General features: G+C 53.9%; 4 protein-coding genes across 5 annotated transcripts; all 4 read left to right on the forward strand.

The window, feature by feature from the left end:
- The first annotated feature begins 38 nt into the window (after positions 1-38).
- On the forward strand, positions 39-5,634 carry MADCAM1 (mucosal vascular addressin cell adhesion molecule 1). Its single transcript, XM_042893263.1, has 6 exons — positions 39-347; positions 2,353-2,538; positions 3,039-3,305; positions 3,400-3,708; positions 3,988-4,608; positions 5,030-5,634. Exons 2-6 carry the CDS (start codon positions 2,490-2,492, stop codon positions 5,152-5,154), a joined length of 1,371 nt encoding a protein of 456 aa, XP_042749197.1. The 5' UTR covers positions 39-347; positions 2,353-2,489; the 3' UTR covers positions 5,155-5,634.
- A 298-nt stretch (positions 5,635-5,932) lies between these two features.
- TPGS1 (tubulin polyglutamylase complex subunit 1) lies at positions 5,933-7,956 on the forward strand. Its single transcript, XM_042893264.1, has 2 exons — positions 5,933-6,314; positions 6,497-7,956. The coding sequence occupies exons 1-2, from the start codon at positions 5,962-5,964 to the stop codon at positions 7,026-7,028; spliced, it is 885 nt and encodes a 294-aa protein (XP_042749198.1). The 5' UTR covers positions 5,933-5,961; the 3' UTR covers positions 7,029-7,956.
- A 288-nt stretch (positions 7,957-8,244) lies between these two features.
- Positions 8,245-13,902, forward strand: CDC34 (cell division cycle 34, ubiqiutin conjugating enzyme). The gene is made up of 5 exons (XM_042893269.1): positions 8,245-8,567; positions 11,531-11,617; positions 12,192-12,289; positions 12,413-12,547; positions 12,998-13,902. The coding sequence occupies exons 1-5, from the start codon at positions 8,391-8,393 to the stop codon at positions 13,206-13,208; spliced, it is 708 nt and encodes a 235-aa protein (XP_042749203.1). The 5' UTR covers positions 8,245-8,390; the 3' UTR covers positions 13,209-13,902.
- A 2,176-nt stretch (positions 13,903-16,078) lies between these two features.
- Positions 16,079-27,473, forward strand: BSG (basigin (Ok blood group)). 2 transcript variants are annotated; one of them, XM_042893253.1, is made up of 9 exons: positions 19,103-19,124; positions 19,667-20,014; positions 21,542-21,701; positions 22,603-22,691; positions 23,164-23,291; positions 23,541-23,814; positions 25,725-25,749; positions 26,072-26,136; positions 26,569-27,473. In XM_042893253.1, the coding sequence occupies exons 1-8, from the start codon at positions 19,118-19,120 to the stop codon at positions 26,127-26,129; spliced, it is 1,089 nt and encodes a 362-aa protein (XP_042749187.1). In that variant the 5' UTR covers positions 19,103-19,117; the 3' UTR covers positions 26,130-26,136; positions 26,569-27,473. The 2 variants fall into 2 exon arrangements, with proteins under 2 accessions (XP_042749188.1, XP_042749187.1); XM_042893254.1 differs by lacking the exons at positions 19,103-19,124; positions 19,667-20,014 and adding an exon at positions 16,079-16,198.
- Positions 27,474-27,967: the final 494 nt, after the last annotated feature.

The following is a 27,967-nucleotide window of genomic DNA, read 5'->3' on the forward strand; positions in this document are numbered from 1 at the left end:
TACAAGATGGATTTGGGGCTTTTGGAGGCTGTGTGTATTTCTGGATGGTCTCTGGTGACTGGTTGGGGCTGGAGTCCACACGTCAGGTTCTGTACAGGGCACAAATCCATCTGGTTGTTGGTTTTCACCAGTTTCTTCCAAACTTGTGTTCTAGAATGAAAAGTACATGAAACCAATTCACATTCAACCTGATTCTGGAACCATCTGTCTGGATTTTCATGGGAGCATTAGAACAGCTTCACAGCTCTCACTGCTTTGGTGCCTGAAGGTAAAACACGCCGAGCTGAGCTTCTGCTGCTCGCCTTACTCACCCAACAAGAAAGAGACCTCCAGGCTGCATGTCCAAGGTAACATTGATGGTACCAGGTATAATGTGGAGGTTGTGCAAGCTGGGATGGCTGTCTGCAGTTCAGCTCCATGCACAGCAGCCATTCCCTGTGCACCAGCATCCCCATGGGGGCTGCAGCATGCAGCTGTCAGCATCCCAACCTGCTGCCCTCATTTCCAGGCAGGCTTCATTTAGATCTTATCTTACCCATTCAAGTGGGGTTTTCAGGATCATACTAATGTGAACAATGTAATCACAAGTAGCATAAACAAATCCAAATCAGGGCCTTTGATGGATGGCCAGTGCTCTGTAATGAGCTGGAAATACGAGCCCTCTATTATAAACGATGTTGCATTTTGTATTTATTTCCTCTGGACTTTTGAGCTTATTATGTAAGTTTTTGCTACTGTTGTCTGAAGGGAAAAAAAGACCCTCAGCTGTTCTCAGCATCAGTGTGCTGGAGGGAAAAGGAAATGGTGTACATCACCAGTCCAACCTTGAACTCCAGCACTGCGTTTGTAGGTTTTGTTGTTTGGTAGCACGTTTTGGTGTTTTCCATCTCTGAAAGAGTTTAAAGACAATTCAGACTCTCAGTCTGATGCTTAACGGTAAACTTCAGAAGGATTTGGGCTTTGCCAGCTGCCCCACGTGTGGTCTTTCATAGAATGGCTTGGGTTGGAAGGGACCTCGAGGTTGAAGTTCCAAACTCCTGCTGCAGGCAGGGCTGCCGACCACTGGATCAAGTACTGGAATAGAAGCATCACCTGCGTGCTCTTGCAATATTTAAGGATAAAATCCATTGAAGAGAAAGACTGAACAAACTGTGGGGTGATGGGATGCTCGGGGATGAAAATCTGGCCGCAGGGAGCCAAGGGGAGATGGATGATGGATTTAGGGCACGCAGGTGCTTTGAGGTTTGAGCTGCGAGGGTGGGAGCGAGGAGGAGACCCTGAGCTCACTGCTGGGAAGAGCTTGGCCCATCCAGAGCCTTATCCCATGGAGGAGACCTGGGCATTTCCGCAGCAGGGCTGGGTCAGGGCCCCATGGCCAGACTGCAGTGGCTGCTGGAAACTCCGGGAAGTGGCTCCGTTAACACAGGATGGACGGAACAAAACCCTGCAGCCATTAATCAGCCTGATTTCAGCTGAATGTGCACATTTGAGTGGCAGTTGTTTACAGAGCTCTTCCCCTGCCCTGTCTGACAGTTAATTACCTGGGATTCCAAACGGAGCTGCTTTCTCAGGAATGTTCCCGTATGGGAAGCAGCTCCTGATGGGAGGAGGTGTGGGGAATCATGCATCCCTTCCCTCAACCCTTTGGCTGCTTCCTCAAGCCAAGTACAGTGATGGGGTATGATGAGCCAGAATGAAGCCAGCTATCTCCTGAGAGCTGGGTGTGGGAATAAGGTGGTGATGCCAGACATGGAGAGTGGCTGTGTGGCCATGCCTTGGGGCAGCATGATGTGGGGCAGACAGCCCTACCAAGGGGATACCTGCTTTTATCCCTGCAAATGCTCTCTGCAGCTGTTGGTTCCAGACAGTTTGCCTTGGAGAGAGGGCAGAGGGCTGCATAGTGTGCATTTGGTGGGGGAGTGATGGGGAGATGCCCTGAGAAGTATCCGTGGGTGAGCTGGTAGGAGATAAAGAGGTAGAAGAGGCAGCCTGCCCTCCTATTGCTCTCAATCTCTTTGATAGAAGGATTCAAACCCCTGTCATTGAGGGATATTCTGCTTTCTGGAAGATGTGGTATCCAGGCAGCTTTGCTCACCCAGGCCAGGTGGAGCGGAGAGGAAGCTGGGATGGGACCGAGTCCTGATCTGAGTGGGGCTGTCATGGGGTGAGAGGCAATGGGAGCCCTGCAGCCCTGTGGGGAGCCTCGGGGTCGGGGGATCCCATAGGCACAGAGCCGTGTAACTGGGCAAGCACTGAACACAAAGTCAAATGAGAAACCCTTTCTGGAAATACCCCCACTGAGGGGAAGGTGGTGGGGCCCCAGGATGTTTCTCACAGGGGCGGATCTTACAGGGTATTAAAAAGGGCTGAGAACGGGGCTGGCAACCAGAAGAGGAAAGCCCCAGTCAGCAGCACTCACTCCAAGCAAGAGGGAAGGAAGGAAAACCACACTTTGCTGCTGTTCTGCACTGCGGCCAGCTCCGTGGGTGATGGAATTGGCTCCTCTCCTCTTCATCAGCTTGCTGTGGGGCTGTAGTGGTGAGTGCCTGATCCCTCACCCAGGCTGCACACTGAGATCCCTGTGCTTTTGCTCTGTGTGCTGCTTTTGGTGCTCCTTCTCCTTGCTCCTCAGCTCTGTGCCCATTATGGTGGAGCCCATGGCTGGCGTGTGAATGATGCCATATACATCCCTGTTCCAGTGCACTAACCTGCTGCCAGGTGAGCAGCAGCACTGGTGAACAGTGAAAACTGCAGGGAAAAAGATGTTTGCGGGGTCATTTCCAACAAAATAGCTGGAAAGTCTTGGTGGTAAGGTGTACAATCAGGAGGTGATGCCTGCTATTTGGCAGATCCTGGCTGGATTTTGCCAGGGAAACATTGGCTTGAATGAATCGTCGCTATTAATCTGTGCCCCTTGTGGTGGTGGTGAGAAAAGAGCTGGGTGGTGCCTGAGTGTGACTAAACCAAAATCCTGTTTGCTTTGTTTCTTGGTGTTTGTCCCCTCCTCTGACCCCCACAGTCCCTTCTCCTTCACACAGGGCGGCCGACCAACAAACTGGTGGTGGTGCCAAAGGAGCCAGTGGTGCAGTACGGGGACGCAGTGCAGCTGAACTGCTCACTGGCCTGCCCAGGCGGCACAGTGCAGTGGAAAGGGCTGGACACCAACCTGGGCAGCATCGACACCCTCCTCACCCACAGCATCCTGAAGATCAGCAGCGTCAAAGTGGCCACAGAGGGCATCAAGATCTGCCAGGGCACCTGCGGTGAGAACAGCTACCAGAACACTGCCGTCCTGAAGGTCTACTGTAAGCATCCCCACCACTTCTCTTGGGGGCTCCCCCTGCAAAGTCCTGTCGTTCCCTGGAGATTCACGGCTTCCCGTGGCTGTTTCTCTTGCAGCTCTCCCAGAGGTGCTGCAGATCAGTGTGGACCAAGCACTGATACCGGGGCAGCCATCCACCCTGCACTGCTCAGCTTTGCACGTGTATCCCATCATAGAGCTGCAGCTCGCCTGGTACCGGGAGGAAAAATTGCTGATGGATGAATTTGAAGAAACAGAGACCGATGAGGGACTGTTTGATGTTGTGACCACAGTGCAGGTGTCAGGAGAGGACGTCACAGAAGGGGTTGTGTTCAGGTGCGAGCTGGCGTTGACAATTGGGTCAAAGACCTTCACCCGTGTAGCATCCATTCCTGTGAGCAGTAGGGGTGAGTACCAAGGATGGAGCTGGGAAGCCGGGGTCTTACAATGCTCCCACTGCTGGAGCCCTCCTCCGCTGTCTGGCATTGCTTGAAGCAGGAAGGATAACAGCTTTCCCTTCTTGTGCTGTGCTGTGAACCTCCTGTCCCTGGTGCCATGCTGACTGGTGCTGATCCCTGCTCTGGGGCTGCTGTGCTTGTGTAGGATGGGCAGAGGTGGCTATCGCTCCCTGGGGACAATGTGCCACATCTGCCTCTGAGGCTGCTTATGATCCTCTGTTTTCACAGCTGTTACGGAGCAGCCAACAGCCATGGCCACATCCACAGTGAGCCCCCACACCACAATGACCACAACGGTGATCCACAGCATCACTGAGCCTGCAGCCACAACAGTGCCATCCCCAGAGCCACACGAGCCCAGCAAAGCCCTGAATGCTGTGTCATGGAGACCTGAGACCCCCACAGAGTGGGCTGCTGCATCCAAACCCACCCTACCCAAGCATCATCAGGGCCCTGCAGTGGGCACAGCATCGCTGTATCTGGACGGCACCTCAGCCCCCAGCACGGGCACTGTGAGCCCTGCAGCCACACAGGGAGCAGCTGTGGGTGGCAGCAGCCCAGGCTCCCACGTAACAACACCTACCTGCAGCCTGCAGATCTGGTCGCTGCCTCCCAATGGGATACGAGGCAGAGCTCTGCGCATTGAGTGCCAGGCACAGTGTACCCAAAATGCCTCCGTCCGTTGGCTGCACACCCCTGTGGCTCTGTCCCAGTACCGGGAGGAGGCAGCAGGCAATGGTTCCACGCTCTGGTTGGACCGGGCTGAGCCCCATCACCAAGGCCACTATCAGTGCATCCTGCTGGGCCGCCATGCACAAGCAGTCAGCATGCAGCTGGTGGTCTCTGATGGTGAGTAGGGGGTCTGCAGCCCCCATCTGTCCCCCCTGCATGCATCCCTTGCGGGCTGCTGCAGCCATGCTGGGTGTTACACTCACTGCAGCTCTCTGGTGCATTAGGGGAGCTGATAAACAAGAGAGTGACTTTATACAGGGGGAGGTAGTGATAGGACAAGGGGGAATGGCTTTAAATCAAAAGAGAGGAATTTTAGGTGAGATATGCTTTACCAAGAGGTGGTGAGAACCTGGAGGTGCCCGAGGCCATGGATGGGGCCCTGGGCAACATGAGCTGGTGGGGGGCACCCCAGCCTATGGCAGAGGGGCTGTGGGGCTGTGAGGGCTCTTCCAATCCTACCATTGATATGCTCAAAGCTGGGGAGCTTCAGGCAGGGGAGGTGGGCCTGCAAGCCCATGTCCTTCTCGTGTCTTTGCAGATACATCCAGCTCCATCCCTCCCATAGCCATGGGCACAGCGTTCTCACTCCTGGGACTGATAGTGACTGGTATCATATCTCGTCGCCTATGGAAACGATTTAAATCACACTACAATCTGTCCTAAGAGTGGAAGCTTCCTACAGCTGCTCCATTCCTTCCTATCAGCTCCTGCCATCCCTCTTTCATGCTGGATGCTGAGCACCTACGAGCCAGGCAGCCCAGCTTCAGCATAGGACCACCTGAGCCAGCAGGGTGCGGGCTGCTCCCTGCCAGACCCCAAAAGGAGCAGCTCCAGCCCAGGGGCTGCAAGCATGGAGCTGGCTGAGCTGCTGCTGCACTCCTTTACATCGGTGGGCACTGAGAGTTCCGTGTGCGTGGTGTGTGTGAGCAGGGCTGGCAAAGAGGAGTCTGACCCATGGCTGAGGCTGCTGCTGCCTGGCCAGTGAATGAGGCTGTGAGGGATGAGCGGGGCTGGGATGGATGGGGCTGTGCTGGCCTGGGCCTGCAGCTCACAGTGAATCCCAGAGCACGGCAGACACTCGGTGCAGCAGGAGCAGGAGGTGGGGACGGATGCGTGGTGCTGGGTGGGTGTGCGTAACAACAGCATGACTTTCAATAAAAGTGCTTTATTTGTGTTTATGCTCTGACTCGGTCCCCACGTGGCTCTGGTCCCCTAGCAGTGCTGCGGGGCGCGTTGCCCGTTAAGGAGCCCCGCATTTGCTGCACCTCACAGAGCCGCGGCTCCTTGCCCATGCTCAAGATGGCGGCTTGCGGCCTCGCTCAATGGCGGCTCTCGGCACCATGGCAACCACTGTCCACCCGCTGATTGGATGAGCCGGGCAATAATGGGGGCAGACCCAACGGCCTCCTCGCCCACGGATTGGCTGCCAGTATTCAAGATGGCGGCACAGGTGGTTCCCGCTTCAGCGGAATGGCGGCGCACCAAGATGGCTGGGTCCCGCCTTCGCCGCCTGCAGCTAAGATGGCGACGTACGAGAAGCGGCGGGCGGCGGAGGCCACCCCGACCGCGGCGGCGAGCAGCGGGCTGGGGGACGAGGAGGAATTCCTGCTGCAAGCTGACGTCACCGCCATGGTGCGGGAGGCGCTGCTGAAGGTGCTGGAGGCGCGGCCTGAAGAGCCCGTCTCCTTTTTGGCCGACTACTTCGAGCGGTTGGTGCTGGGCAGCTCCGGCGCAGCGGCCGAGGCGGCCGCAGAACTCTCGGGGCCGATGCAGCGCCTGTCCCGGGCGCTGTGGTACGTGCGCTTGGCTCACCACTCCCACAGGTGCGGACCAGAGGCGACGGGGAGCGGGCGGGGGACTACGGCTCCCGGCGTGCCCCGCGGCAGCGGCGCCTTACTTGTCTCGTGCCGGGCGCGCGGGGCACGCTGGGAGTTGTAGTCCCGAGAGAGGGGGGCCGTAAGGCGGCTGCGGTGTTGAGGTTATGTTTTTTCCCGTGTGGCGGCAGGGCGGCGTTCAACAACAACATCAGCACGGCCTATGAGGTGCTGGGGGCCGGCGGGCGGCGGCGGAGGCTGGGCGTGGATGGGCGGCTGTACAGCGAGCTGCTGCGGCGCATCTGTCAGCACGGGGACGCACCCCAGGAGGTGGCTGCTGCGTTGCTGCAGAGGGTGCAGTGCCGGGACCACGAGGCTGTGCCCTTCGATGTCTTCCGTTACGGCGTCCTCACCTGCTTTGTGCTGCTGGAATTTGTGACCAAGGCACGGATGCTGTATGATGTCCTGGATAACGGTGCCGGTGTGGCAGACAAAAGTGTCTGCCAAGCTGTCCTGTGTACATTGGAGGAGGCACTGGGAGCCAGTGGCATCTCTGTGCCTGTCCGTTATCTGGAGGCAGGCTCCAGGTTGGGGCCAGACTGCTTGGCCTTGGCCATGGACCGGGCACTGCAGGAGAGGAAGCTCAGCACCACTATGAGCAGAGAAGAATTCCTGAAGAAAGCTACGGCCTTATTTGTTGCAAAAGTGAAACCTGTTGAGTAACGTTCAGGTGGGAACAACATTTGCTGGATTCCCTACAAGGTTCAAACAGCACTTTGTGTTGAGGAGAAGGCTCTACTCCCTGAAACTGGCTGGGCAGCGAAGCTTGGGTGTGCAACTCAGGTGAGCCCTGAGTCTGCTTGATGAGAGACTGCTGATTTCCATGCTCCATTTCTTGCTCTGAGCAGTACCAGTGCACGCTCACCTATAGAGCTTGATGTCCTGGTGTGCCTCTCCTGAATGTAGCTCCTCTGTTTCCAGCTGGCTTCAGTAAGCCTTTTTTTTAGGCATTAAGTGGGAACTGTAAACTGTAGGGCAGTCTTAGTAATTAAAAACAACGTAGAGTTAATTAACTACGGGTCTGGATCTCCTGTGGTGCCATCCTAGCCCTGATGATGCTGTGTTTGTGCAGCCTCGGTGGGGAGCTTTGCCTTTACGTTTGGGTTGATTTCATCCCTGCCTCTGAAGTATAAAATGATGCTTATCTACCTTGCAGCCTATTGTGACGACTCAGAGGCAAACACAGGGTTGATGTGAAGCATGAAATAAAGCATTACTTGACAGACAAAATGTTTTAAATGCAGAGAAGATAAGTGGCTGGGAAGAGCTGCTTGCTGGTGCTGGAAAGCTGTTGGCAAGCAGCTGCTCTCTTTCCTTGTTCTGTGTTTACCAAACCGCCTCCAGCTCTGCAATCCAGATGCTGGAGATGAAGGTTCATACTTGAATAGTAATTTTCCCAAGGAAAACTGCGGAGTGCTGCTGACGTGGGACTTATAGCACCAAAAGACAAAAACAAACTTCATTCCTTTAGAGGCTGCTTTGCTTTTGAGGTGTGTTGAGCTGTACGAGTATTTATTTGAATTTATCTCATTTAATTATGCTGCGCAATGATTGATTTACAGTCAAACATTAAAGCTTTTTCTTATTTTTAGTTGCCAGTTTCTTTACTGCTTAGCGTCAACGGCAGCAGCATCCAGAACTCAGGGTTTGTTCAAGGCGCACATGGCGCGTTAACCTAGCACTGCCCTCACGTGGCACCTCAGCGCGGAGGCTGCCGGGAAATGGCCCCCAGCCCCGCGCTCCCATAGGCGGACAGCGTTATGGAGGCGGAGCCCTCTGTGCCCCGCCCCTTCTCCCGACAGAGCGTTTTGATAGGTTGACATTGCAAGGGGGTGGAGCCTGGTTAGGCCACGCCTCCGCTGGACGAACTACAGCTCCCGCGATGCATTGCGCGGCTGCGCTCGGACCGGCGCGCGGAGCTGCCGCTGTGTCCTCCCTTCCTTCGCCCCCCTCGCGCTTTCCTGCGGCCGCTGTTGAGTCTACGCAAACCCCCGGCTTCAATTGCGGCCTACCCGTCTCGTCGGGATGGCGCGGTCTGTCGTGCCCAGCTCACAGAAGGCGCTGCTACTGGAGCTCAAAGGGCTGCAGGAGGAGCCCGTGGAAGGGTTTCGGGTCAATTTGGTGGACGAGGGGGACCTATACAACTGGGAGGTGGCCATCTTTGGCCCCCCCAACACCTACTACGAGGGCGGGTATTTCAAGGTGAGCGGCTGGGAGGCACAGGGCAGCCGGCAGCGTCGGGTGAACCGTCATCCTGTGGGGAAGAAGCTGTGGTGGCACGGAATGCTCGGTGTCTGGCTTTGAGCCGAGGAGGTGGGGGTTAGGAGAGGGTAAAGGAAGTGTGTTCTGTTGGAGGGGTGCAGGTATGGGAGAGTCGAGTGGAGAGACCTGAGGGGAGAGGGAGGGCTCATGTGTGGGTTGTGGTTTGAGCGAGCAGTTTTGGGTGGCTCAGGGCAGGTGCCAGGAAGCGTGAAGGGTGCTGAGAACAAGGGAAGTTGCCAAGCTTGTCGCTGGGGCCTTTGGACACTGTGGCTTATGGTGTTAGGCTGCTTTGGGGGCCTGGCAGGAGGAGCTGCCAGCAGGGGAGAAGGGAGTGAAAGTGCTGGTGTTTGCTGCCAAACTGCCTGGGAATTCTGGAAAGGGGCTTTTGGCACTCCTAGAGGCTGCTCCCCTCTTCCCACCTTGACCTCTGCCTGTGGGTGTGGGAGAACTTGGGATTGTGTGTTCCCTCTACCAGGGGATCCCAGGCATCACCAATGAGCCTGGAGGGAAGGGACAAAGGACTCCATGGTGTGTGGGGTGCGTGGCTCAGGCAGCTTTGGTGTAGGGCAAATGTGTTTCTTTTGGGGTTTTGAGTGCCTGGCATGACTGCGTGCAGTTCCTGTAAAAGGAATGTGTGTACATGTTCTTCCCGGTTGTTGTGCAATCCGTGTAGCTGTTTTCTTCCTGTCTCCTCTGCTCAGGCTGATTTGTCTCTTGCTCTGCTGGCGGGGTGGGGGTGTGCCCAGGTGAGTCAGCATGAGGGTCATCGAGTCTGATGCTCCAGAGTGAGATATCCTCTCTTCACTGACACATTTCCCTGTAGCCTTTACCTGAGGCTCTGAACTCTCACATTTCAGCAGCTCGTGCTCCCGTTTTGTGCTGGAGTGATCCTAGGCTCGGTTCTGTTAAGTGGTGATAGAGGAGACCTATGTGAGAGAGAGGGCAGCGACAGCATCTGCACGTTCACACATAGCAAAGCACAGCTTCATCCAGAGCCCCCCGGGGAGTGCTTTGCTTGTGGATGGTTTTGTTCTTGTCCTCGGACAACAACGGGGATTATTCTGCCAAGTTCAGCTGTTTGGCCCCGGTGCAGCGCAGGCCCTGGTGTTGTTTGTGCTGCCGTGGGCCACGTGGAGCTCTGTGAGCACACAAAATGTTGTTTACCCCAGCTTCCATTCTGGCTGCTTCTTTCCACCCTTCTGTGTTGCATAGAGCAGAGCAGGCAGATGAAAGGCTGGAGGAAATGGGCTAAACGAGGCTCCTATGACCTGCACTGAGGTCGGCTTGTGGCAGAGGACCCAAGCTCCTCTGTGAAGTGCCATGGAGAGTGGCAGCAGATGGACACAGGGCCAGATGTGGGGCTGGATAGCTGGGATGCGACCAGATGTCCCTCTGTGCTGATCCTTTAGTGGCTGTTAGCTGGCAGTGGAGTTTGGTAATGCTGTGTATTAATAAGGCTGTAATTCCAGCAACAGCCAAAGTGTAAAGACAAAGACAGTGCAATGACTGCTCTGAGCAGGGCCTGCACTGGGTTCTTTTTCTCAAGAAGGTGAGAGCAATGATCCCCAATTACCACTGAATTTTTGCTGAATTTTGTGTTGATTTTGTTGTCGTTGTTTCCGATTGTTGACTTTTCTTGTAACAGTGACTAAACCTCATGCAGGAAGTTTGCTTTCAGAGCCTGGAAATGCCCAAAATGTGGCTGTTAGCCCATTCCAGGGAGGATGAAGATGCCACCGTGCTCCTCTGCACAGTGTAGATTTGCTCAAAGGCCAGCAGCGAGTCTGTTCTCTTGGCCTGCTTTGATCAATTCATTCATCCAGGCCACTGCCTGCAAGAGAGCCTGTTTAGTGTTCTGTTGTCTCTGCTGGCAATGGACGTGGGTCGCTGTGTGATCTTCATCCACACTTATTTTTAGTGCCTTATCTATGCAGTATGGCTGGTTTAGACTTGGTCTCTTTTTTCAGTGTTGACGAGCTATTCTTAGAGGTTCAGTGTGTTACTCAGAGCGCCAAACACCCGATGCCTCTTCCCTGTTAAGCTCTGAAGGGTAAACACTCTTCTTCCTCATTGCTCAGTTGTAGCTGTGCCCTTCTGTCAGGAACAGGGGAACAGCCTGGGGTTCATAGTGCTGGTTTTGTTTGGACCCCCCTGCAAACATCCAGCCCTTGCATCACTGCTGTTGATCACCTGGAAGCCGTGTTGTTGCCCACCGTGGGTGAGCCAGGTGGGACAGACCTGCACGTCAAGGCACCGGTTGCAAAAGTAGGGAGGATGGGGAATGCTAGCAGAGGGTGGAATTTGTTTCTCAAGGGGTTAGGTGAGAAAAACATCCGGGGAGTTGCCTGTTTGTTTGCCAAGCAGCTTGGTTGCTATTTCTGCTTGGAACATGTGACCAGTGCTTGGCAGCTTCTCTGTCCCCTCCAGTCTGCAAACTCGTTCCAGGCCTTGTTTTGCCTTTGAGATGAGCCTGCCCACCTTGATGGCTGCCTCCCCTCAGCACTGTTTGCTTCCTGCTGTAGCCAAGCGTGAGCATTCCACTCTTAGCAGAATCAGTGTGATTGTTGTGCCAGCAGCCTCTGGACTCTGCTGCAGTTTGCTGACCTCTCATGCCTCTGCTTCTCTTCCTTGATGTGACGTAAAGAAAGGAGGCTTGCTGACTGCAGACGTGGGCCTTTGGGGTTAGGCCAGGCCTGAGAAGGGTGGCTGGGCCCTAATCACCCACTAGTGGCACAAGAAAAGTAATTCACCTCCTAGTGGCCACCAGCCAGCACAGAGACTGTATCTGCAGTGCAGGGGCGTTGACAGAGGCTTTTTTACCTTGGTAGTAGTAGGAGTTATGTGGCTTCTTTCTTTTCCTTTTCAGGAACTGATAATGATGCCTTTTTATCATTCCCTTGCAGGCCCGTCTCCGATTTCCCATCGACTACCCCTATTCTCCCCCTGCCTTCAGGTTCCTGACCAAAATGTGGCACCCCAACATCTATGAGGTAGGTAGCCTGGGACAGTGTGAGAGCTGCTTGTACAGACAGACAAAGATGTGTCTGCCAAGCCCTTGTCGTGAGCACAGCACTGGAAACTCTGCACCTCTAGAATTTAGTGTCTGGTATTGGAAATGCATCTGACTGAGGCTTTTAGGACAGCCTGTCCCCTATCCTGGAACTGGTTCCAGGTTAGTCAGGCGTGAGGACTCCATGCTTATGCAGCAGGGACGTGGTGCTTGAGCCAAGGGTTGAGGCAGAGCCCACAGCAGTACAGCTGCTGTCTGAAGCCATCGAGGAGCACCAGGAGAGCTGCGCCACGTTTTCAGTGTCAGCTGGTGGCTTGGCAGCCCCATCTGTATCATACCAGCAGTCTCAGGGTGCTAATCCAATGCCTGAGAGTGCAAACAGTGTGTGGTAGGGACAGCCCCTTTCAATACCCATCCAAAGTAACAGGAGCACAGGCTGGAGCTTCCTCACATGGCTTAAGCCAAAGGGAAGAGCAGCCAGGGTGCTGGAACAGAGGACGAGCTGCTTTTGGGGCAGCAGCCCCTACTGATGCTATTTTTCTGTGTACTTTCAGACCGGTGATGTCTGCATCTCCATCCTGCACCCACCAGTGGATGATCCACAGAGTGGGGAGCTGCCATCCGAGAGGTGGAACCCCACACAGAATGTGCGGTATGGGCAGGGCTGGGGAGAGTGAGCGAGGGGGGACCCATGGGAGGCTGCTGGCATCCGTTGGGTTGCAGGCAGCTGCTGACCTGCCTTGGTTCTTATTTGCCCTTGTCTTTTGGCTGCCAGGACCATTCTTCTGAGCGTGATCTCACTGCTGAATGAACCCAACACGTTTTCTCCAGCCAACGTGGATGCCTCCGTGATGTACCGCAAGTGGAAGGAGAGCAAAGGGAAGGATCGGGAGTACACAGACATCATCAGGTGTGTGGGGAGCTGGGCTGAGACCCAGCAGCACTCCTGTCGTGTTGAGAGGACTGACTGAACTGTGGTTGTGTGTAGTACGTGGGACAGGGAGATCCTGAGGGCACAGCCTGTTCAGTCTTACCTGCAGGTTGGTTGGGTAGAAGGAATCTGGCTCTGAGTGTGGCTCTCGAGGAGCAGTTTGGCTGTGTTAAGTGCTCAGCTTCGTTGCTGATGTGAGCCCTGGCTCTTTTCAGCTCCGGGTGTGGGTATGCAGCACTGCATTGCTGCCAGGTCTGTGGTTTGGGACTGGCCAGCCTTGGCATGGCAAGAGGGGCCCTCAGAGCGTGGGACACTTCCAGTGCTGTGTGGTGAGCGTGAGCTGGTGCACAAGAGAGAAAGAGTGCCTGCAACCCAAGCTGTGCTGTGCAAAGCCCCCATCCTCACCCCCACCTGCTTCTTCCCCTCTAGAAAACAAGTCCTGGGAACAAAGGTGGATGCTGAGCGGGATGGCGTGAAGGTCCCCACCACACTGGCAGAGTACTGTGTGAAGACCAAGACTCCGGCCCCAGATGAGGGCTCAGACCTCTTTTATGATGATTATTATGAGGATGATGAGATGGAAGAGGAAGCAGACAGCTGCTATGGTGATGAAGATGATTCTGGCAATGAGGAATCTTGATGGCCCTCTGGCACTGCAAAAAGTGCTGCAAACTACTGAATTTTACCTCAACTAGGACGAACTGGTTTGAATTTAGGATCTGTCAGCCCTGAAATTAACTCTACCTCACAGGGAGACTGTTCTGCTGTTGTAAAGGAAACCCCACCGCTGTCTTTGTAGGGAAAAAAACAATGTGAAAAACAGAAACAAACCCTATTTTATAAACTCACTGAGTGGGGGTGGGTGGGAATGGGAAAGTCGTGTTGGGAGCATTTGCAAATGCACAGAAACCAGGGAGCTTTTGCCTCTGGCTGGGTTGGTTGAGGAGTTATGGGGAAGCTGGAGTTGACTGCCCCTTGTTTGGACATGATCAGCTCTTTTTTGTGGAGGCTGTGAAGCTGGTGAGTGGTTGCTTGGGTAGGAAGCATGTAAGATTTGGTGTGGCTTTCTACAGCCATTAAGCTCTCCGAATGGGAAGGGCTGCAGGGTGGGTACAGCTGCCCCTTCCCTGGGGCAAGGCTGTCCTGCCTGGCTCAGGATTATCCCTTGTGGGACCCTTCTGCCCTTCCCACACTGCTAAGGCACAGGCCTGGGCTGTTTGTAGCTTTTAACTAGTTAAGGGGATGCCATAGTTTGGAGTCTTTCTGCTTCTGTTTGTTTTGTTTTGTTTTTTTCCTCTTTTTTGGAAACTATTTAATAAAGTACTTTAAGGGAACAGCTGTGTGGGTGCCTGAGGCCAACTTTGGGTGAGTTCAGGGCTGTGTCAAAGGCTGCATGTGGGGCTGGGGGGGTTCCTGCAGTAACCCTCATCCCTCCTTTCCTCTGCAGAGCAGGTAGGCTTTAACTGAGAGTTTGCTAGGCTCAGGCAACTCTATGTGCCCCAGACCTGCCCAGGCAGCACCCATCTGCCTAAACTTGGAGCTTTGCCCTTTTGCTGCCTGGTCTTTTGCTGGCTTCTCTGATGTGGGTGCAGCTGGGCAGCACCCCAAGCCTGCAGGCCAGGAATAGCTGGGCTGCATGCCTTGCTGGGGCTGTGTTGGCTTCTGCCCTGCTCTGACCGGTGCCTGCCTGGGTTGGGCTGGGCTGAGGGTGTAGAGGAAAGGCATTGCTGCTCATTTCTTGGGGCTGGGGCCTCCGTGCCCCCCTGCCTTAAATCAGTAGTGAGCAAAACTTCCCCCTTGTCTGATACTGTGCAAACCGGATAAGGATTTGTGCCTGCACATGGTCAATGCACGTGCATTGCTGCCTTAGGAAATCAGGTTTAAAAGGTGGATAGGATTATTATCACTTTAGTGGGGCTGGCACAGGGCAGCACCAGCCTGAGCTGCACTTTCCAGATCGACCAAACCCCTTCCTCACCCTAGGGGTTGCTCTGTGAGTTGCAGGTGTGTATCCTACATAGAGGCAGCCGCTTGGAGCTGTGTCTGAGGAAATCCACAGTGCAGGAGAGGAAAGCAAACAAATGGGAAGGGGCAGCCAGGCAGGACACGGTGGTGGGTGGAAGCAGAGCTTTGGAGGGAAGAGGAACTCCAGGAAGATTAAAGAGTTTACAAGAACAGGCATCTCCCCATGGGGAGCACTGCAGGGAATGGCGTCAGTGCATACATTGCTTATTTCCTGCCCCCCTCCCCTCCTGCAACCTCTGTCCTCTGTTAGGTGTGAGCTCCAGGGTTGGTTCAGCTGAGAGTCACTGCCCAGGGAGGGGGAGGGGGGTTCAGGGACAGAGCTGCTGCCCTGTGGAGGGCCCCCTGCTCTGCTGATCAGAGCTGAAGCACCTGCCTGTGCTGTGTTATCTCCTGCTCCAGTGCCTGGGTGCTTATCAGGGAGCTTCAGCTGGGCTGGAAATGGGGACTCCGAGCCCCAGCATAACTCAGAGCAAACAGAAGATGCTGTCTGAGCTGAGAGCTGTGTGCTGGGGGCCCATTGCCACCAGCCAGGTCCCGGCATGCTGGGCAGCCAGTTTGCCTTGGCAGGGACCCTGCTGTTGTTCTCAGGCCTCCTTTGTCTCAGTTTCACCTCCTGGGCTGGGGAATTGCTGCCTGGTTCCCTTCCCATGAGTTCAGCCGTGGCCCCGGTTCACCCCAGTGCCTCCACTTTGGCCGTGGGGACACCCGGTTCTAATTGGGGACCCTATGGTGGTCTGGTGATGGTGGTCACCACCTGCATCCGCCATTCCCTGAGCAGAGGCACAACCCGTGGGACCCTGCAGGTCCCCCTGCGTGGTGGAGACCCCCAGACCACAAATATTAAGTATTAATAGAGGTTCAAGGACAAATAACAGTTCTGTAGGGTGGATTCGGGGCTCCTTCATCCATCCCCAATGCTGCTCCGCCCCGAGGTCAGATGGGCGGTTGGAATGGAGCCCTCCAGCCCGGCCCTATGGGCACCCCGTTCCCATCCCCGCTGTGTTCGGTACAGGTTGGGGTCAGCTGGAGTTTGCCCACGGGCAAGCCGCGCTCTGCAAACAGCACAGAGCAAAGGGCAGCCGGCGTTACTCGGCCGTTCGCCCCGGACAAACTCCGTCCGACCGCCTTCCGTGCTGTTTTCCTCCCCCTCGCTTCTGCCCTTCCCCACCGCCCGCGGATGGCGGCACGGGAGCGCGCCTCCGCGGGGCCGCGTATTGCCTCCCCCACTTCCCCCTCGGGCCTTCCCATTGGCTGCTCGCCGCACGGTGGGCGGAGCCTCGGCTGGACCGGCCCGAACCGGCTCTCCCCGCAGGGAACGCGAGGCAGAAGGGCGCTCTCTGAGCCCTTCTCTCTGATTGGTCAGATCTAGCTGAGGGGGTGGGACAAAGCTCCTGAGCGGCGGCGCTATTGGTAGAGAGGAGCGCCGATGGGAACGTGGTTCCGCCGCTCTGTCCTTCTCTCCCTCGTGACCCGGCGCGGCGCTTATAGTAGGCGGTGCGGGGCGGCGCGGAGTGCGGGCGGAGATGGCGGCGGGCGCGGACGTGCGGTGCGCGGTTCTGGCGCTGCTCGTGCTCGACTTGCTGGCGACCGGCGGCGATGCTACAGGTGCGGTACCGGGAGATGGGGTGGGAGGGCTGGAAGCGCGGCGGGGAAGCGGGGTGGGATTGGATGTGAGCTTTATAGGGGGCGAGCGCTGGGAGACTTCGATACCGGTCCGGAGGTCATCAGCTCCGGGATGGGAGAACTGCTCCTAAGAGCGGCTCGGTGCGAGGCAGCCGTGGGGGTGGGTTGTATGGGGGGGGTCGGTGGGCTCCTCGAGGGGTTGGGGCCGGGCGGGAGGCTCGGTCTCCCTGCGGCGAGGCACGTTCGCTGCGGGGCGGGGCTGCCCGGGCCATGCCGGGGGTGGGGGGAGCTGCCCCAGGTCTGGTACCGCCGCTCCGCCTCCGTTCCTATCGCGCGGAGCCTCCGAGAGCGGCGGGGAATGGAGCGGTGCTGATCCGAACTGCGAATTGCCCGCAATAAACAACGGGATAACAGCCGCTCCTCCTTCTGCTTGGGTTTATGGAGGAATAGCGGCTCTGAGGGCGTTAAACCCTTAAGGATGTTCACATGGAGCTTAAGTTGCTATAATCCTCCGTCGCAGGAGGGTCGGTGCCGTGCCCGGTGCCGTCGGATCGCTCCGTATCCGCCCGTTCTCAGCTGTGCTAGCGCTGCCATTTCTCACTTCTTTTTATCTCATGGCATAAAAACGTGGCCGGGGTTCGTTCTGGGGCCTCGGAGTTTTGAGGTTTTTCCCCGGAGGTTTCTGACTCAGCCCCTGATGCAGATCGGAGCTTGGGGCTGACTGTTGCTTGTGGCGATGCTGAAACGTTGATGCCGCGTTTAGGCTACAAAGTTACTGCAAGGTTCCAATTGGGATCCAAACGCTGGAGCCTGAGGGCAGAAACGTCAGCCCAGGCATTTCCCTACTGCAGAGAAGTTTAAATTCCCCTGCAATAGCTGTAACCCCTGGGGGAGCAGGAGATAGAATGGAGGGATGCTTTATTCCCAGAGCCCGGGGCTGCAGCCAGCAATCCCCTCTGTACACAGCTGGATGGATGGGACCTGGCACTGAATGCCTCCTGTCTTTGTGTGCCCTCAGGCAGGGCTTAAGAGGAAACTTTCTGCCCTGGCCTTGTGGTTTTTCCCTTCTTCTCTGAGCAGCCCCTTCAGATGATGAAGTTGGGTCCAACGCGTCGAGGTGCTGCCTTTAGGGAATACGTGTGGATAGAAATTTGGGGTCCCTTTGTGGCTGTTTAACTCTGTTGAGTATGGATGTGCTGATTTCTGGGTGTTGGGGGGGGGTCTGTTTGGGATATAAGCCTTTAGAATGGGGCACCTTGTTTTCCTCCTTTGCTTTTGACAAAGAATTTAGTGCGTGATGCAGAGCGAGTGTGGAGAAGCTGTTTCCAGCCCTGCAAACCTGGGTGGGAGGGCCTGCCCTGCAGGCAGCTGCTGTTAGATCTGCATTGTAAAGGATGTGCTTAATGAAGCACCTTTCCTGACCGAGTTCAGCGGAGATTACTTTTCACATCAACCAACTGGAGAGGTTATGGAGGGGGGAGGGTTCACCTCTCCTCCACGTTCAGCACTTTTTGGAGCAGGATCTGCTCTGCAGCCTCTCTGAACTGCTCTGAGTGCCCTTTAACTCATAGCACGTAACCTTGCAGCAGCTTGTTTTATCAGCCTGCTATAATCACCTTGTAACTGTAAAACACACATACACGCCCCAAAATGAAACAAAATGCAAACCCACTGCTGCTTATTAGCCCCTATTTAGAGTCAGGCTGTAGTTAACAGGGACAGGCTGCTACATGTGCTGGTGTTGATGTCGTGGCTCTTTGCAATGAGGTGGTTGGGAGCATTTAAGCCCGGCAGTGTGATGCACAAAACCAACCCTGCAGCTCCAGACACCTCCTACATCTCTTGCTTAAAAACAAAGCAATTCAGGATCATCGTTCTGGTGTCCCTGTTGTGTTTCTGTAATCTTTTCGTGGCTTGGAAACTAAAGCTGCTTGCAAAGGTGTTTCTGAAAGGTGCATTTTTAGGAGTGAACTGCAGTGCTGTTGTTGACACAAAATAGCAGCAGCCTCCCAGGCTGCTCTGACCTCTGCTTTAAGGTGCCTTGGTTTTAAATATCAACTGTCTGCTAAAGCTGCCTTGTATCCTATGAGGTCAGAGCTCTCCTTGTTTCTCCAGGCTCGTCTCTCCCTGCAAACCTCTGAAGTTTCAGTGTAGAAAGCTAAATCTCCCTTTGAGAAATGTACCTTGCAGGCTCCTTTGTGTTTGTCTTGAGGAAACTTGGTTTCATAATGCCAACTTGCTTTCTGTGCTCCCCAAACCAGCCATGAGGTGGCACATTGAAATGTCCTAAGGCATGTAAAAACAACAAAAAAAATAGCCTCAAACCCCTCTCCCTCATGCCTGTGTGTTACAAAACCCACGTGGAGCCGTCTGTATGACCGTGACATGGAAGTGCTTGATACCAGCCAACTGATTTCCTGGGGATGCTTTTATTCTGCACGTGTGCTGCTGGCAGTTCTGGGAAGAGCAGCCTGCAGTCAGCTGCAGGAAATACGTGTTGCAAACCTCCCCAGTTCCTCTGGAACCTCGCTGGGGCTGTCACGTAAGTAGCACTGACTCCACAATGCCTTTTCCTGGAGTGATGCTGGCTGAGCCACCCTTCCTGCCCTCCCCACCCTCCAGGGCCTCTTTTCCCTCCCCCGTGCTGTGATGATTTGGGCAGTCTGGGGCTGCTGGATGTGGCTGATAGCCGCTGGAGGTGTTTGGCAGCTGAGCTGTCAGAGCCCTGCATTGCTTTAGCTGCAACCTTTGGACTGTCTGCTCTCAGATGTGGACCCCTGGAGTCAATAAACACGCTGTATATTTCTAGGTGATTGGTTTTAACCTGTTTATTACTGATTTACCTCTGCAAAGTTGGCTTGCCTGGGGTGAAAAGTCTCATCTTGCTGTCTGCCAGTGGATATGAAGGGTGAGAAATGCCTCTGCACAGTGTGAAATCAGCACGGCTCGTAATATTCTCAGCTTGGGGAGGTTGGAGCAGGACTTGTAAGGTGGGAGAAATACTTCAGATACCCCCGCTGGTGTTGTTACAGCAAGGAGCCATGCTCAGATGCTCAGCGTAGCCATAGAGGTGTGTGCAGGGAAGTGCTTTTCATGCTGCTGGGAGGCAGGGCTGGCTCTGTGCTTGCAGTGTGCGTGGCCTTATTGCTCTCCCAAGCCCGGAGGACACCTCACTGCAATGAGATGCAGACAATTCCCTTGCAGGAAGCATTCCTGTTTGCATAGCTGGGAGCACTGCACGCTCTCCTGCAAGCTGTGGCTTTGCAATAGGAAATCTGGCTGGTGGTGGAACAGCTCAAACTGAGAGCCATAGGTTAAGGGGAGGGAGAGAAGGCAGGCAGTGACCCGAGGATTATTTGCAGCCTCATCTCAACGGCTGAGTTTTTGCTTGTGGCAGGTGGATTCTTGCTTTGCACTAACACTTTGCACTAATACCTCTTCAACTCGTAGCTGGTTTTATAAAGTCACCACTGTCTCAAAGGAGACTGACTCAGGACAGCGTCGAGTTGCACTGCGAGGCCGTTGGCAATCCCATCCCTGAAATCCAGTGGTGGTTTGAGGGTAACGAGCCTAATGAGACCTCTGCTCAGCTTTGGGATGGCGCGTGGCAGGACCGGGTCAAAATCAACGCCACCTACAACCTGCATTCCACCAGCACCATCTACATCGCAAACCTCACCAGCGACGACTCGGGCACTTATGAGTGCAGGGCAAGCAACGACCCTGATCGCAATCACTTGTCGAAGAGCCCTAAAGTCAAGTGGATCCGTTCACAGGCCAACGTTCTGGTCATCGAACGTGAGTGGCCGTCCTGAGGCCTTGACACTTGCTCGGACACCGGTGTCTTGAGTCTCCTGCCATGTTCACCCTTGCACCCGTGGCTCCCGAAAGTCCCCCTCACCTTCTCACCCCGGCTGTAGAACCGAGAGACTTCCCCCCTTCATCCCCCAGATCCCTCCCTCCCCCCTTTCTGTCATCTCCTCCACCACCTCTGGCTTGACCTCAACTGGCCCTGCTCAAAAAGGGTTGTGACTTCCCATCCAAAACACCATCCTGTGTCTTTTTGTGGATCCAAAGACCTGGACTGTTCTGCTTATCCCCGAGTGCCTCTGTGCCCCAGTGCTGGCTTGCAGAGCCTTAGTTTCGTTGGTAGATTCTGCCCTAACCACCACTGACAAACCAGCCCTTCCCTGCACCTCGTGCAGCCTCTGCTCCTCTCAACAGCCTTGCTTTAAGCTCGCTTTCCTGCTTAGTGATTCAAGCTGTGGGGATCAAAAAATCTGCTTTTAGTTGCTGGTGGTGCAACCGTTTTTGAAATGGCCGTGTCTGTGTGCGACGCTGAGTGTGGGGAAGCTGCTTGTGCTCTGGATGTGAGCGGTTCCCTCTGCTTCCAGAGCCAACAGGCTGCTGATTTCTGACTAACAGAAACCTAAGGGAGGATCTGACGTCCTGCTGTGGTTTTATCACAAAGCAAAATCGTGTTCTCTCCAGCATAAGTGATGGAAAACTCCAGCAGAACCTTCTTCTAGGGGAAAGTGAGGAGACAGAAAGCCAAAATGCCTGTTAGCCCTGTGCAGAAATCCATCTTTCTTGGAGATAAGGCTGGGTGCAAGGGTAGGAAACATAGTGCCATAGGGGCCGTGTAATGGTTCTGCTAATGGCAGCTGTTGGAGTGCCTCCTTTGAGGAGCAAGGTCTGAGTCATCTTGTACTGCATAATTTACTGCTTCTTGGCACATGGGGCTCCAGGAACTTCTGGAGTCGTGGTTCTGTGCGTTGTTTTTTCCCTTGAGGAAAATCTCACTGCAACTTTTTTGGGTTGCATCAGCCGATGCACGCACAGCTTGCATAAGGGCTTCTTTATTACCCCCTCCCAAAGAGGGCTTTGGCTGCCATAGGTTACACTGCCTGCAGGCATATAGATCTGCTCAGGCTGTGGGAGGTGCTGGCACTCAGCAGGCAGCCTCTGAAAGCAGAAAGCTGTGCTGCTGTTCCCAGCAGGGCTTTTTCCAACCCTTCGTGGAGCTCTCAGCTCTCTGGGAGCTGCACCCATAGAGCAGGAGGTTCCCAACAGCCTGGAGTGCACAGCAGCAGCTCTGCCCCACTGGGAGCAGCTGTAGCTCAGCACCCCGGTGTTGCTGGGGGCACTCATGTTGGACTGTAAGTCTCCTGTGTTGAAAACATCCGTCAGGCCTAGTGAGAAACTGATGCCCAGGTAAGTGATGGAAGCAAGGAGCCGTGTTCTTATTCACATTCGAGTTTCTTGGGCAGGTGCTTGACCTCACAAATAGCAGATGGTAACTTCTCTGGATTTGTTCCCAAATAGGTCCGGTGATCACGGGGCAGTACACCAGCTCTGCTGACAAGGTGGTCCTCAGCTGTAACATGAGTGCACCTCACGCCCCCATCAGGGGCCACAAATGGATGCTGGGAGACAAGACACTCAAGGCAGAAGAAGGCAATTCAGACTCTTTCATCACTTACACGTAAGTGTCAGGAGCAAGGGCAGAGAAGAATCTCTGCACAACAGTTGCATTTTAAGCTGGAGACACTTGGTGTTTCCCTAACCCAGACCAAAGTCTTTTTGCTAAAGCTTGCAGCCTTGCAAAAGAAAGAGTCTTTTAGGCTCTAAGGCCACGTGGAACAGCACTCTCTAGTGTTCTCTGCATGATGCTTTGATGTGCATCGCTCTGCTCTTGCAGAGCAAGCAGCGGATTTGCCTGATAGGAGAGCGTTTGCAGGTTGTGGCTGAGCAGATGTGGGAATAGTGGCCTTATTGTGGCAGAGCAGTGAGCTTTCCTTTCTGATTACAGTCAGGCCTGGCTGGCACTGACCCAGCAGCTGTAGAGGCATCATGTCCTTTTGTATGGCAGTGCCGACGTGCCTGTCTCCCCATAGCAACAGGGAGCTGAACAAGGATTAAAGTATTTATAACCCAGCCTCCCTCGTGTGACCTCAATTCCTTAGCTGAGTGGTTTTTGGAAGTGGGAAGCTCGGTGTGCAGCAGAGCTAACAAACAGTTCGTTGTCCCATTGCAGCCGTGGACTGAAACTTTGCTGGCTCTTTCCCTGGAGCGCTGGGTATTAGGGAGCTGCAGAATGAGGGGTTTGTTGCAGTCAGCATAATCCACTAAATCTCACAGCAGCAGTTTTGCAGAAGGTTTTTAACGTGCAGGGAGGGAAGGGCAGGGAGCAGGGCTGCAGTGGGTGCACGATGCTGCATAAACTGGGATGGGAGAAACTGCCTACAGAGGAGGGTGCTGTGCAGGTGTCCTACAGGGGTCTGCTTCTGTACATTGGAAATTGCTCTGCTGATTTGTTCACCAGCAGGGTGATGGCTCATAGGGTGACCTGTTTGGGGTTGTTGGTTGATTTTTTTCTTTGATAGGATCGAGGGGAAGGTTGAAGAACACTCTGGTGTCTATGAATGCATCTATGAAACAAACCCAGTGGCAAAAGGAAACGTGTCTATAGAAGGTAATGTGGTCAGTTTGCTTCTGTGGCTGAGGAGGGGAGTGGGGAAGCTGTGCTCTCCTGAACATCTTCCTTTTGGTAGCTTTTCAGCTTCGTGAAAAACTGCTTCTGGTCTTTACCAGTATGGCTTCAGTGTCTACCTGTGAATTACCAGATGCCCTAGGAGACATTTTCCATTTTATGAAGCAGCTGTAGGGTCAGCCTGAAGCCTTTGCTGTAACCAGTGTCTGTGTTCCCACAACAGTGATAGAAGGGATGGCACCTACTGGTCCAACCTATCTGAGCCTCTCCTGAAGCAGCTTGATGTGCTTTCCTCTTTGAAAATGTCAGATGTTTGGCATCAGGACCCAGCAATGAGCTTCTTAAACTGAAAGGAAGCCTTATGAGTGATCAGACTTTGATGCTGGCTAGGTGGGCTGCAAGGAGTGCAGGTCGTTTGCAGGGAGGTGTCTCATGTCTTTTTGTCTTGCTGCAGTTCAACCCCAAGTTGTAGCATACAAGAAGTCTGAGCATGGGAACGAGGGGGACACAGGTGTGCTGACCTGCAAGAGTCTCTCCTACCCCCCTGTTGGCACCTGGCTCTGGTTCAGAAGTGATCAAACCGTAAGTGCTGTGGTTTGTTGGTTTGTTGCCCCCCTCCCCAGCCCCCTTCTGCTCACCAATAGGAAGGCAGAGGGTCAGAATTAGCAATATCAGAGTATCCTTTACGCTCAGTGCTGTGGCAAGGAGGATTTCTGTAATGATAGCACTGCATGGTGAGCGAGCAGCTCCCCTTGTCCCAGCCCTGATGCTCTCTTTCCCCCCTCAGCTCCCCTTGTCCCAGCCCTGATGCTCAGTTTTCCCCCCTCCTAGCCCGTTGTCAATGGTACTGATCGCTACATCATCAAGTCCAGTGGCAACAAGACAGAGCTACGCATCCTCAAACTGAGCATTGAGCAAGATACAGGTGACTACCACTGCAATGGTACCAACGTGATGGGCCCTGGAAGTGCTACGGTGAATCTGCGCGTCCGCAGCCGCCTGGCAGCTCTTTGGCCCTTCCTGGGAATCGTGGCAGAAGTTCTGGTTCTCGTCACCATCATCTTCATCTACGAGAAGAGGAGGAAGCCAGATGAGGTTCTTGATGGTAAGAGGTGGCTGAGGTCGAATCTTCCTGGGGGAAGTAGCTTGTGGGGTGGAGGCAAGTCGTTCTCATGGAGAGCTCTGGCTGTGCTTTGTCAGACAGGCATTCCGTGTGAGGCTGCCTTTCAGGAATGCTTCTTGTCTAAGCACGGTAGCCTTTACCCAGTTATTTTAGTCTCAAGGAATTGCACTGTAGTGACAGTCCTTCAGCAAGCTGTGCTTTGGCTCAGGAGTGAGAGAAAAGTGGGTGCAGGTTGCGCTGACCCTTTGTCTCACCAATTCCTCTGCACTTCGTTCAGCTGCTTCTTCATGTGGGTGTCTGGAGGACGGGGCTTTCTCTGACCATTAGCATTCTGGAAAAACCAATTAGTAAACAGCAGGCTGTGTTGTCAGTGGTTCTATTAATACCAGGCTTAGCTTAACTGCAGTTCATGAATCTGTTTTGGGCTCTCAGATTCACACATCCTGACTCCTGGGGACTTCCTCCATGCATAGTGTTATCTTTAATCTGTTCAGAAAACACGGTTCCTCCCTTTCCTTATCAGTAGGAATCTTCATTGTGTTAACCAGCTTTGCCTTCCTTATCTGATCCCATTAACAATGAAGTACAGATGCTTGGTATCCTTCCTGCTTGCTAGGTCAGTCGCTTCAGCCCTTTGCTGGGGAGCAGCACACATCAGGTGCACTGAGTGCTACGAAGGGGAAGCAGAAGGACTGGAACTGAATGTTCCTCCTCTGATTGTAGGGCTTCAGAAATTCTACTCAAGGCAGTTTTATGAGTGAATCCGTTCCCTCTGACAGCCCTGGTTGGATGGCAGATGTCTCATGTGTAGCTGTGTCTCTTAGCAAGAAAAAAAAAGAGCTGTAACTGGTTCACAGAATGATTTGGCTTCTGCTGACGTCAATTGGGTCCAGGTCCTGTTGAGTGCTGATCAGTCAGAGCCGTAGGGGATCCTTTAACAGATGAAGACAGGACGTGTGATGCTGAAAGGTCCTGATACCCTCCCACCCTCTGGCTCATCAGCCAGAGATCTTCAGCACTTGGGAACCTGAGCTTGTGGGCGAAGAAACAGCTCTGTATGTGACAGCAGGGCAATGTAAAGCTGTGTTCTCCCAAAATCTTCATAGATTTGACCCTCTTGAGAGGAGCTGGCAGGAAGGGAGTGCTGGGCCAGCTCAGATAAACGCTATTCCCCAAGCATGTGGTTGTGGGCTGGCAATTCCCTATTGGCTAGAGTGGGAAGAGTCTAACTTGTATACGGCACAACCTTGCTGGTGTTACCTTTCCACTCTTTCCTCCTCTGCTGCTGGATGCTAACTTGACTGGTAAGAACTGGGAGATGGCTCCAGCTGTGCTCCTGCATCATCCTCTCACCAGCTGTGTGCAGATCTTGGGACCAAGGCAGCCCCAGTGCTCAGAGCACTGCTGTTCTGCTGCAGAGATGATGGAGCCTTCAGGGGAAGTGGCAGATTGCAAGGAGCTGGTGAAAGGACTCGGTGTCTTCTTAGCTGAGTTTCTCCACGTAGCAACAACGTGCTGTGCAGTGTATGTGTTTTGATTTCACAGTGTGTGTGGGGAGGACGAGGGCTTATTGATGCTTAAAGCCTTGTTTCTGAAGCCTCCTGCATAACAGGAGCTCGTGTCTAAGCTTGCTCCATGTCTGAGCTCAGGCAAGAAGCAGCTTAAAGCTCATACAAGGGTGTGGTGTTGTGATAAGCCCTCCCTGCTCTCCCAGGCCCTGGTGAAATGACCGTGTGGGTTCAGTGCTGTGATATCCAGTGTGTCCAGTAACCCACCTGGGTTGCTCAGCCCTGGGGTTCAAAGGAGTGGAAGAGCCAGAGGTGATTTCATGTTTGTTCTTCCCTGACACCACTCTTTCTTTCTTTTTTTCCTGTGCTGTCCTGGATGTGAAGATGATGATGGAGGCTCTGCACCACTGTAAGTGCCTTGGTTTTTCTGTTGAGTCAGTTTTTATTGCCAGATTGCATTCATTTGGGGAATCTGCTCTGAACATAAGAGCTAGCAGAACGTGAAAGCTGGCTGCTTCCTGGGAGATGTTTCCTCCATGTTTTTTTAATGTGGCCTCTATATAAGCAGAACACTACTTAGAACAGCACAAAAGTCTCCAAAACTGATTGTTCTGGAAGCTAACCTCATCTTGCTCTATCTTACCCAACTCTTTGGGCACGAATCACACCAGTGAGTGGGGTAGGGGTGGGCTTTGGTGCTGCTTTCTTCATTGTGCCTTTTCTCTCTGCAGGAAAAGCAATGCCACGAACCACAAGGACAAGAACGTCCGCCAGAGAAACGCTAACTGAGTCAGAGGTGAGTGCTGCACCTGATGTCACCTGCTGGGTCAGGGCACCCTGGGGACCTGCTGGGTCAGCTCTTCACTCCCTGCAGCCATGGGCTCATCCTGCTGGCTACAGGGCACTGTCCAGCTGGGGTCCTTCATCAAGAAGAGCTTTTGCCCATGCGCTGTTTGGAGGGGAGGGGAAGGAGGCATTGCTGTGAAGTTCAGGCCCAGGCCAGCAGGAATCTGATATGAAACTGCCAAAGCTGCTGGAACAGTGAGAGAGACATGGAAGAAAGCATTGGGCTGTAGAGCATGGGAGGGTCAGGGCTGTCTGATTGCTCCAGCATGGGATGGGTTGAGCTCACAGCTTTGCTTAAGGCAGCTGTCGTCCTTTCTGCTTCATCACCCCCCAGCACAGCCTCGTTGGGTTCTCTAATTGCCTTTTCTTTCTCTTGTGCCAGGTGACGTGTAGCTGAAGAACTTGTCTGGACGTTGTTTTCTTCTAATTTTTTTTTTGTAAAATAGCACCAGGAAATACTTAGCGTGTCCTTGCGATTCAGTTACTTCACTTTCGACAGGAAATTAAGTTGTAGAATCTAAAACACACACTTATTATTATTTTTTTTTTTTAAAGAAAAGAATAAAAGAGAGCTGTGGGAGGGTTTTTTTTCCTACCTGTAAGCGTAAATCCTTTTTTTTTTTTCTTTTTTTCTGATAGTCTGGGTCACTGTTGTAGATGTATTTCTTCATGGTGATATGGAGGGGGGTAGGTGGGGTGATGCTTTCTTTCTCACCTTTGGGAAGAGCTGCGTGTGTGTGATGGGTAGGATTACTTTGAAATGCCTCTCTGTGTGTGGGGAGCAGCAACTGTCACAGCTCCCTGTGTGCTGCAGGTCTGTCCTGGGGGCAGGTCAGGAAGAAACTGCTGTAGCAACCTGTGGAGATGACCTGATCTCCCAATGGGCTTAGAAAGGTAATTCTGGATCTTTCCCAGTGCAAAGAGCGGAGCTGCATGGGAGCAGCTTGCATGTCTTGTAATTGCCAGGCTTCCTGGCCAGCTCCCCCAGGGATGCTCTGGGTGATTACAGTCAAGCAGGCAACCAGGAGGCAGCATTAGAGCTGGGCATTGGCTGAGCATGAGTAGCAATAACTCATTTAATGGGGGGCTGCTGGTTTCTCAAGTTGCTACACTGGAGCAAGCAGATGCTGGGGCTGTGGTGCTGGGGGAGGGGGGTTGCACTGCGTGACAAAGGAGTCTGAGAGCAGGTAATGCTCAGAGGATTCTTTCTTGCTGGGTAGCACTGAGCTGATCCATCTGTTAACATGCTTCACAAATAAAGATGATTCCTCTTTTTGTTTTTTTCCACCTTGGTTTGGCTTCTGGTCTCTCTCTCCCCTTCCTGGTTGGGCCCCCTGGGTTTGCTGGCCTGCTCTGACCCCTGCCTGGCAGCTCATTTTGGAGCACACAGTTTTTGGCTCCCAGGATCCTGCCAGCTCTTTCTGCTCTCTAATCACAGTGCCTACACTTGATGTGTTCAAACCCTTCCAAAAGCAGGAGGTAAGTGGTGCTTTTTCAGGAGCACTGACCTGTGCTGCAGATCTGCTTTCATGGTCTTGTCCTGTTGTGTGGTTACTTGTGGCTCCAAGCAGCAGCTGGAGCTGATGGGCACTGTGTGCAGTATGCAGATATGGAGGCAAGCCAAAGGGAAGTGCACACCAACCTCTTGGGTATGGGCTATGAGCATTGTGGCTGCCTTTCCAGGCAAGCTCTGGCTTTTTGCCCTGTGGAAGCTGGGCTGTGGATTCCTGGAGCTTCTGATCTTGGGATCTCAGTTGCCTGGGTTTTCATCTTCCTGTCCA

This window comes from Lagopus leucura, unplaced genomic scaffold, assembly GCF_019238085.1.
Source record: "Lagopus leucura isolate 7727_CA_CO unplaced genomic scaffold, USGS_WTPT01 145-16_obj-0_obj, whole genome shotgun sequence".
Classification (NCBI taxonomy): domain Eukaryota; kingdom Metazoa; phylum Chordata; class Aves; order Galliformes; family Phasianidae; genus Lagopus; species Lagopus leucura.

Coding starts and splice junctions, on each gene's coding strand:
- TPGS1 (XM_042893264.1), top strand. CDS start 5,962: ATGGCGGCGCACCAAGATGGCTGGGTCCCGCCTTCGCCGCCTGCAGCT. Junction 6,315..6,496: donor TTGGCTCACCACTCCCACAG/GTGCGGACCAGA, acceptor GTGTGGCGGCAG/GGCGGCGTTCAACAACAACA.
- BSG (XM_042893253.1), top strand. Junction 23,292..23,540: donor GGTTCAGAAGTGATCAAACC/GTAAGTGCTGTG, acceptor CCCCCCTCCTAG/CCCGTTGTCAATGGTACTGA. Junction 25,750..26,071: donor GATGGAGGCTCTGCACCACT/GTAAGTGCCTTG, acceptor TTCTCTCTGCAG/GAAAAGCAATGCCACGAACC.
- CDC34 (XM_042893269.1), top strand. CDS start 8,391: ATGGCGCGGTCTGTCGTGCCCAGCTCACAGAAGGCGCTGCTACTGGAG. Junction 12,290..12,412: donor AACCCCACACAGAATGTGCG/GTATGGGCAGGG, acceptor TTTGGCTGCCAG/GACCATTCTTCTGAGCGTGA. Junction 12,548..12,997: donor GAGTACACAGACATCATCAG/GTGTGTGGGGAG, acceptor CTTCCCCTCTAG/AAAACAAGTCCTGGGAACAA.
- MADCAM1 (XM_042893263.1), top strand. CDS start 2,490: ATGGAATTGGCTCCTCTCCTCTTCATCAGCTTGCTGTGGGGCTGTAGT. Junction 2,539..3,038: donor CTTGCTGTGGGGCTGTAGTG/GTGAGTGCCTGA, acceptor TCCTTCACACAG/GGCGGCCGACCAACAAACTG. Junction 4,609..5,029: donor GCAGCTGGTGGTCTCTGATG/GTGAGTAGGGGG, acceptor GTGTCTTTGCAG/ATACATCCAGCTCCATCCCT.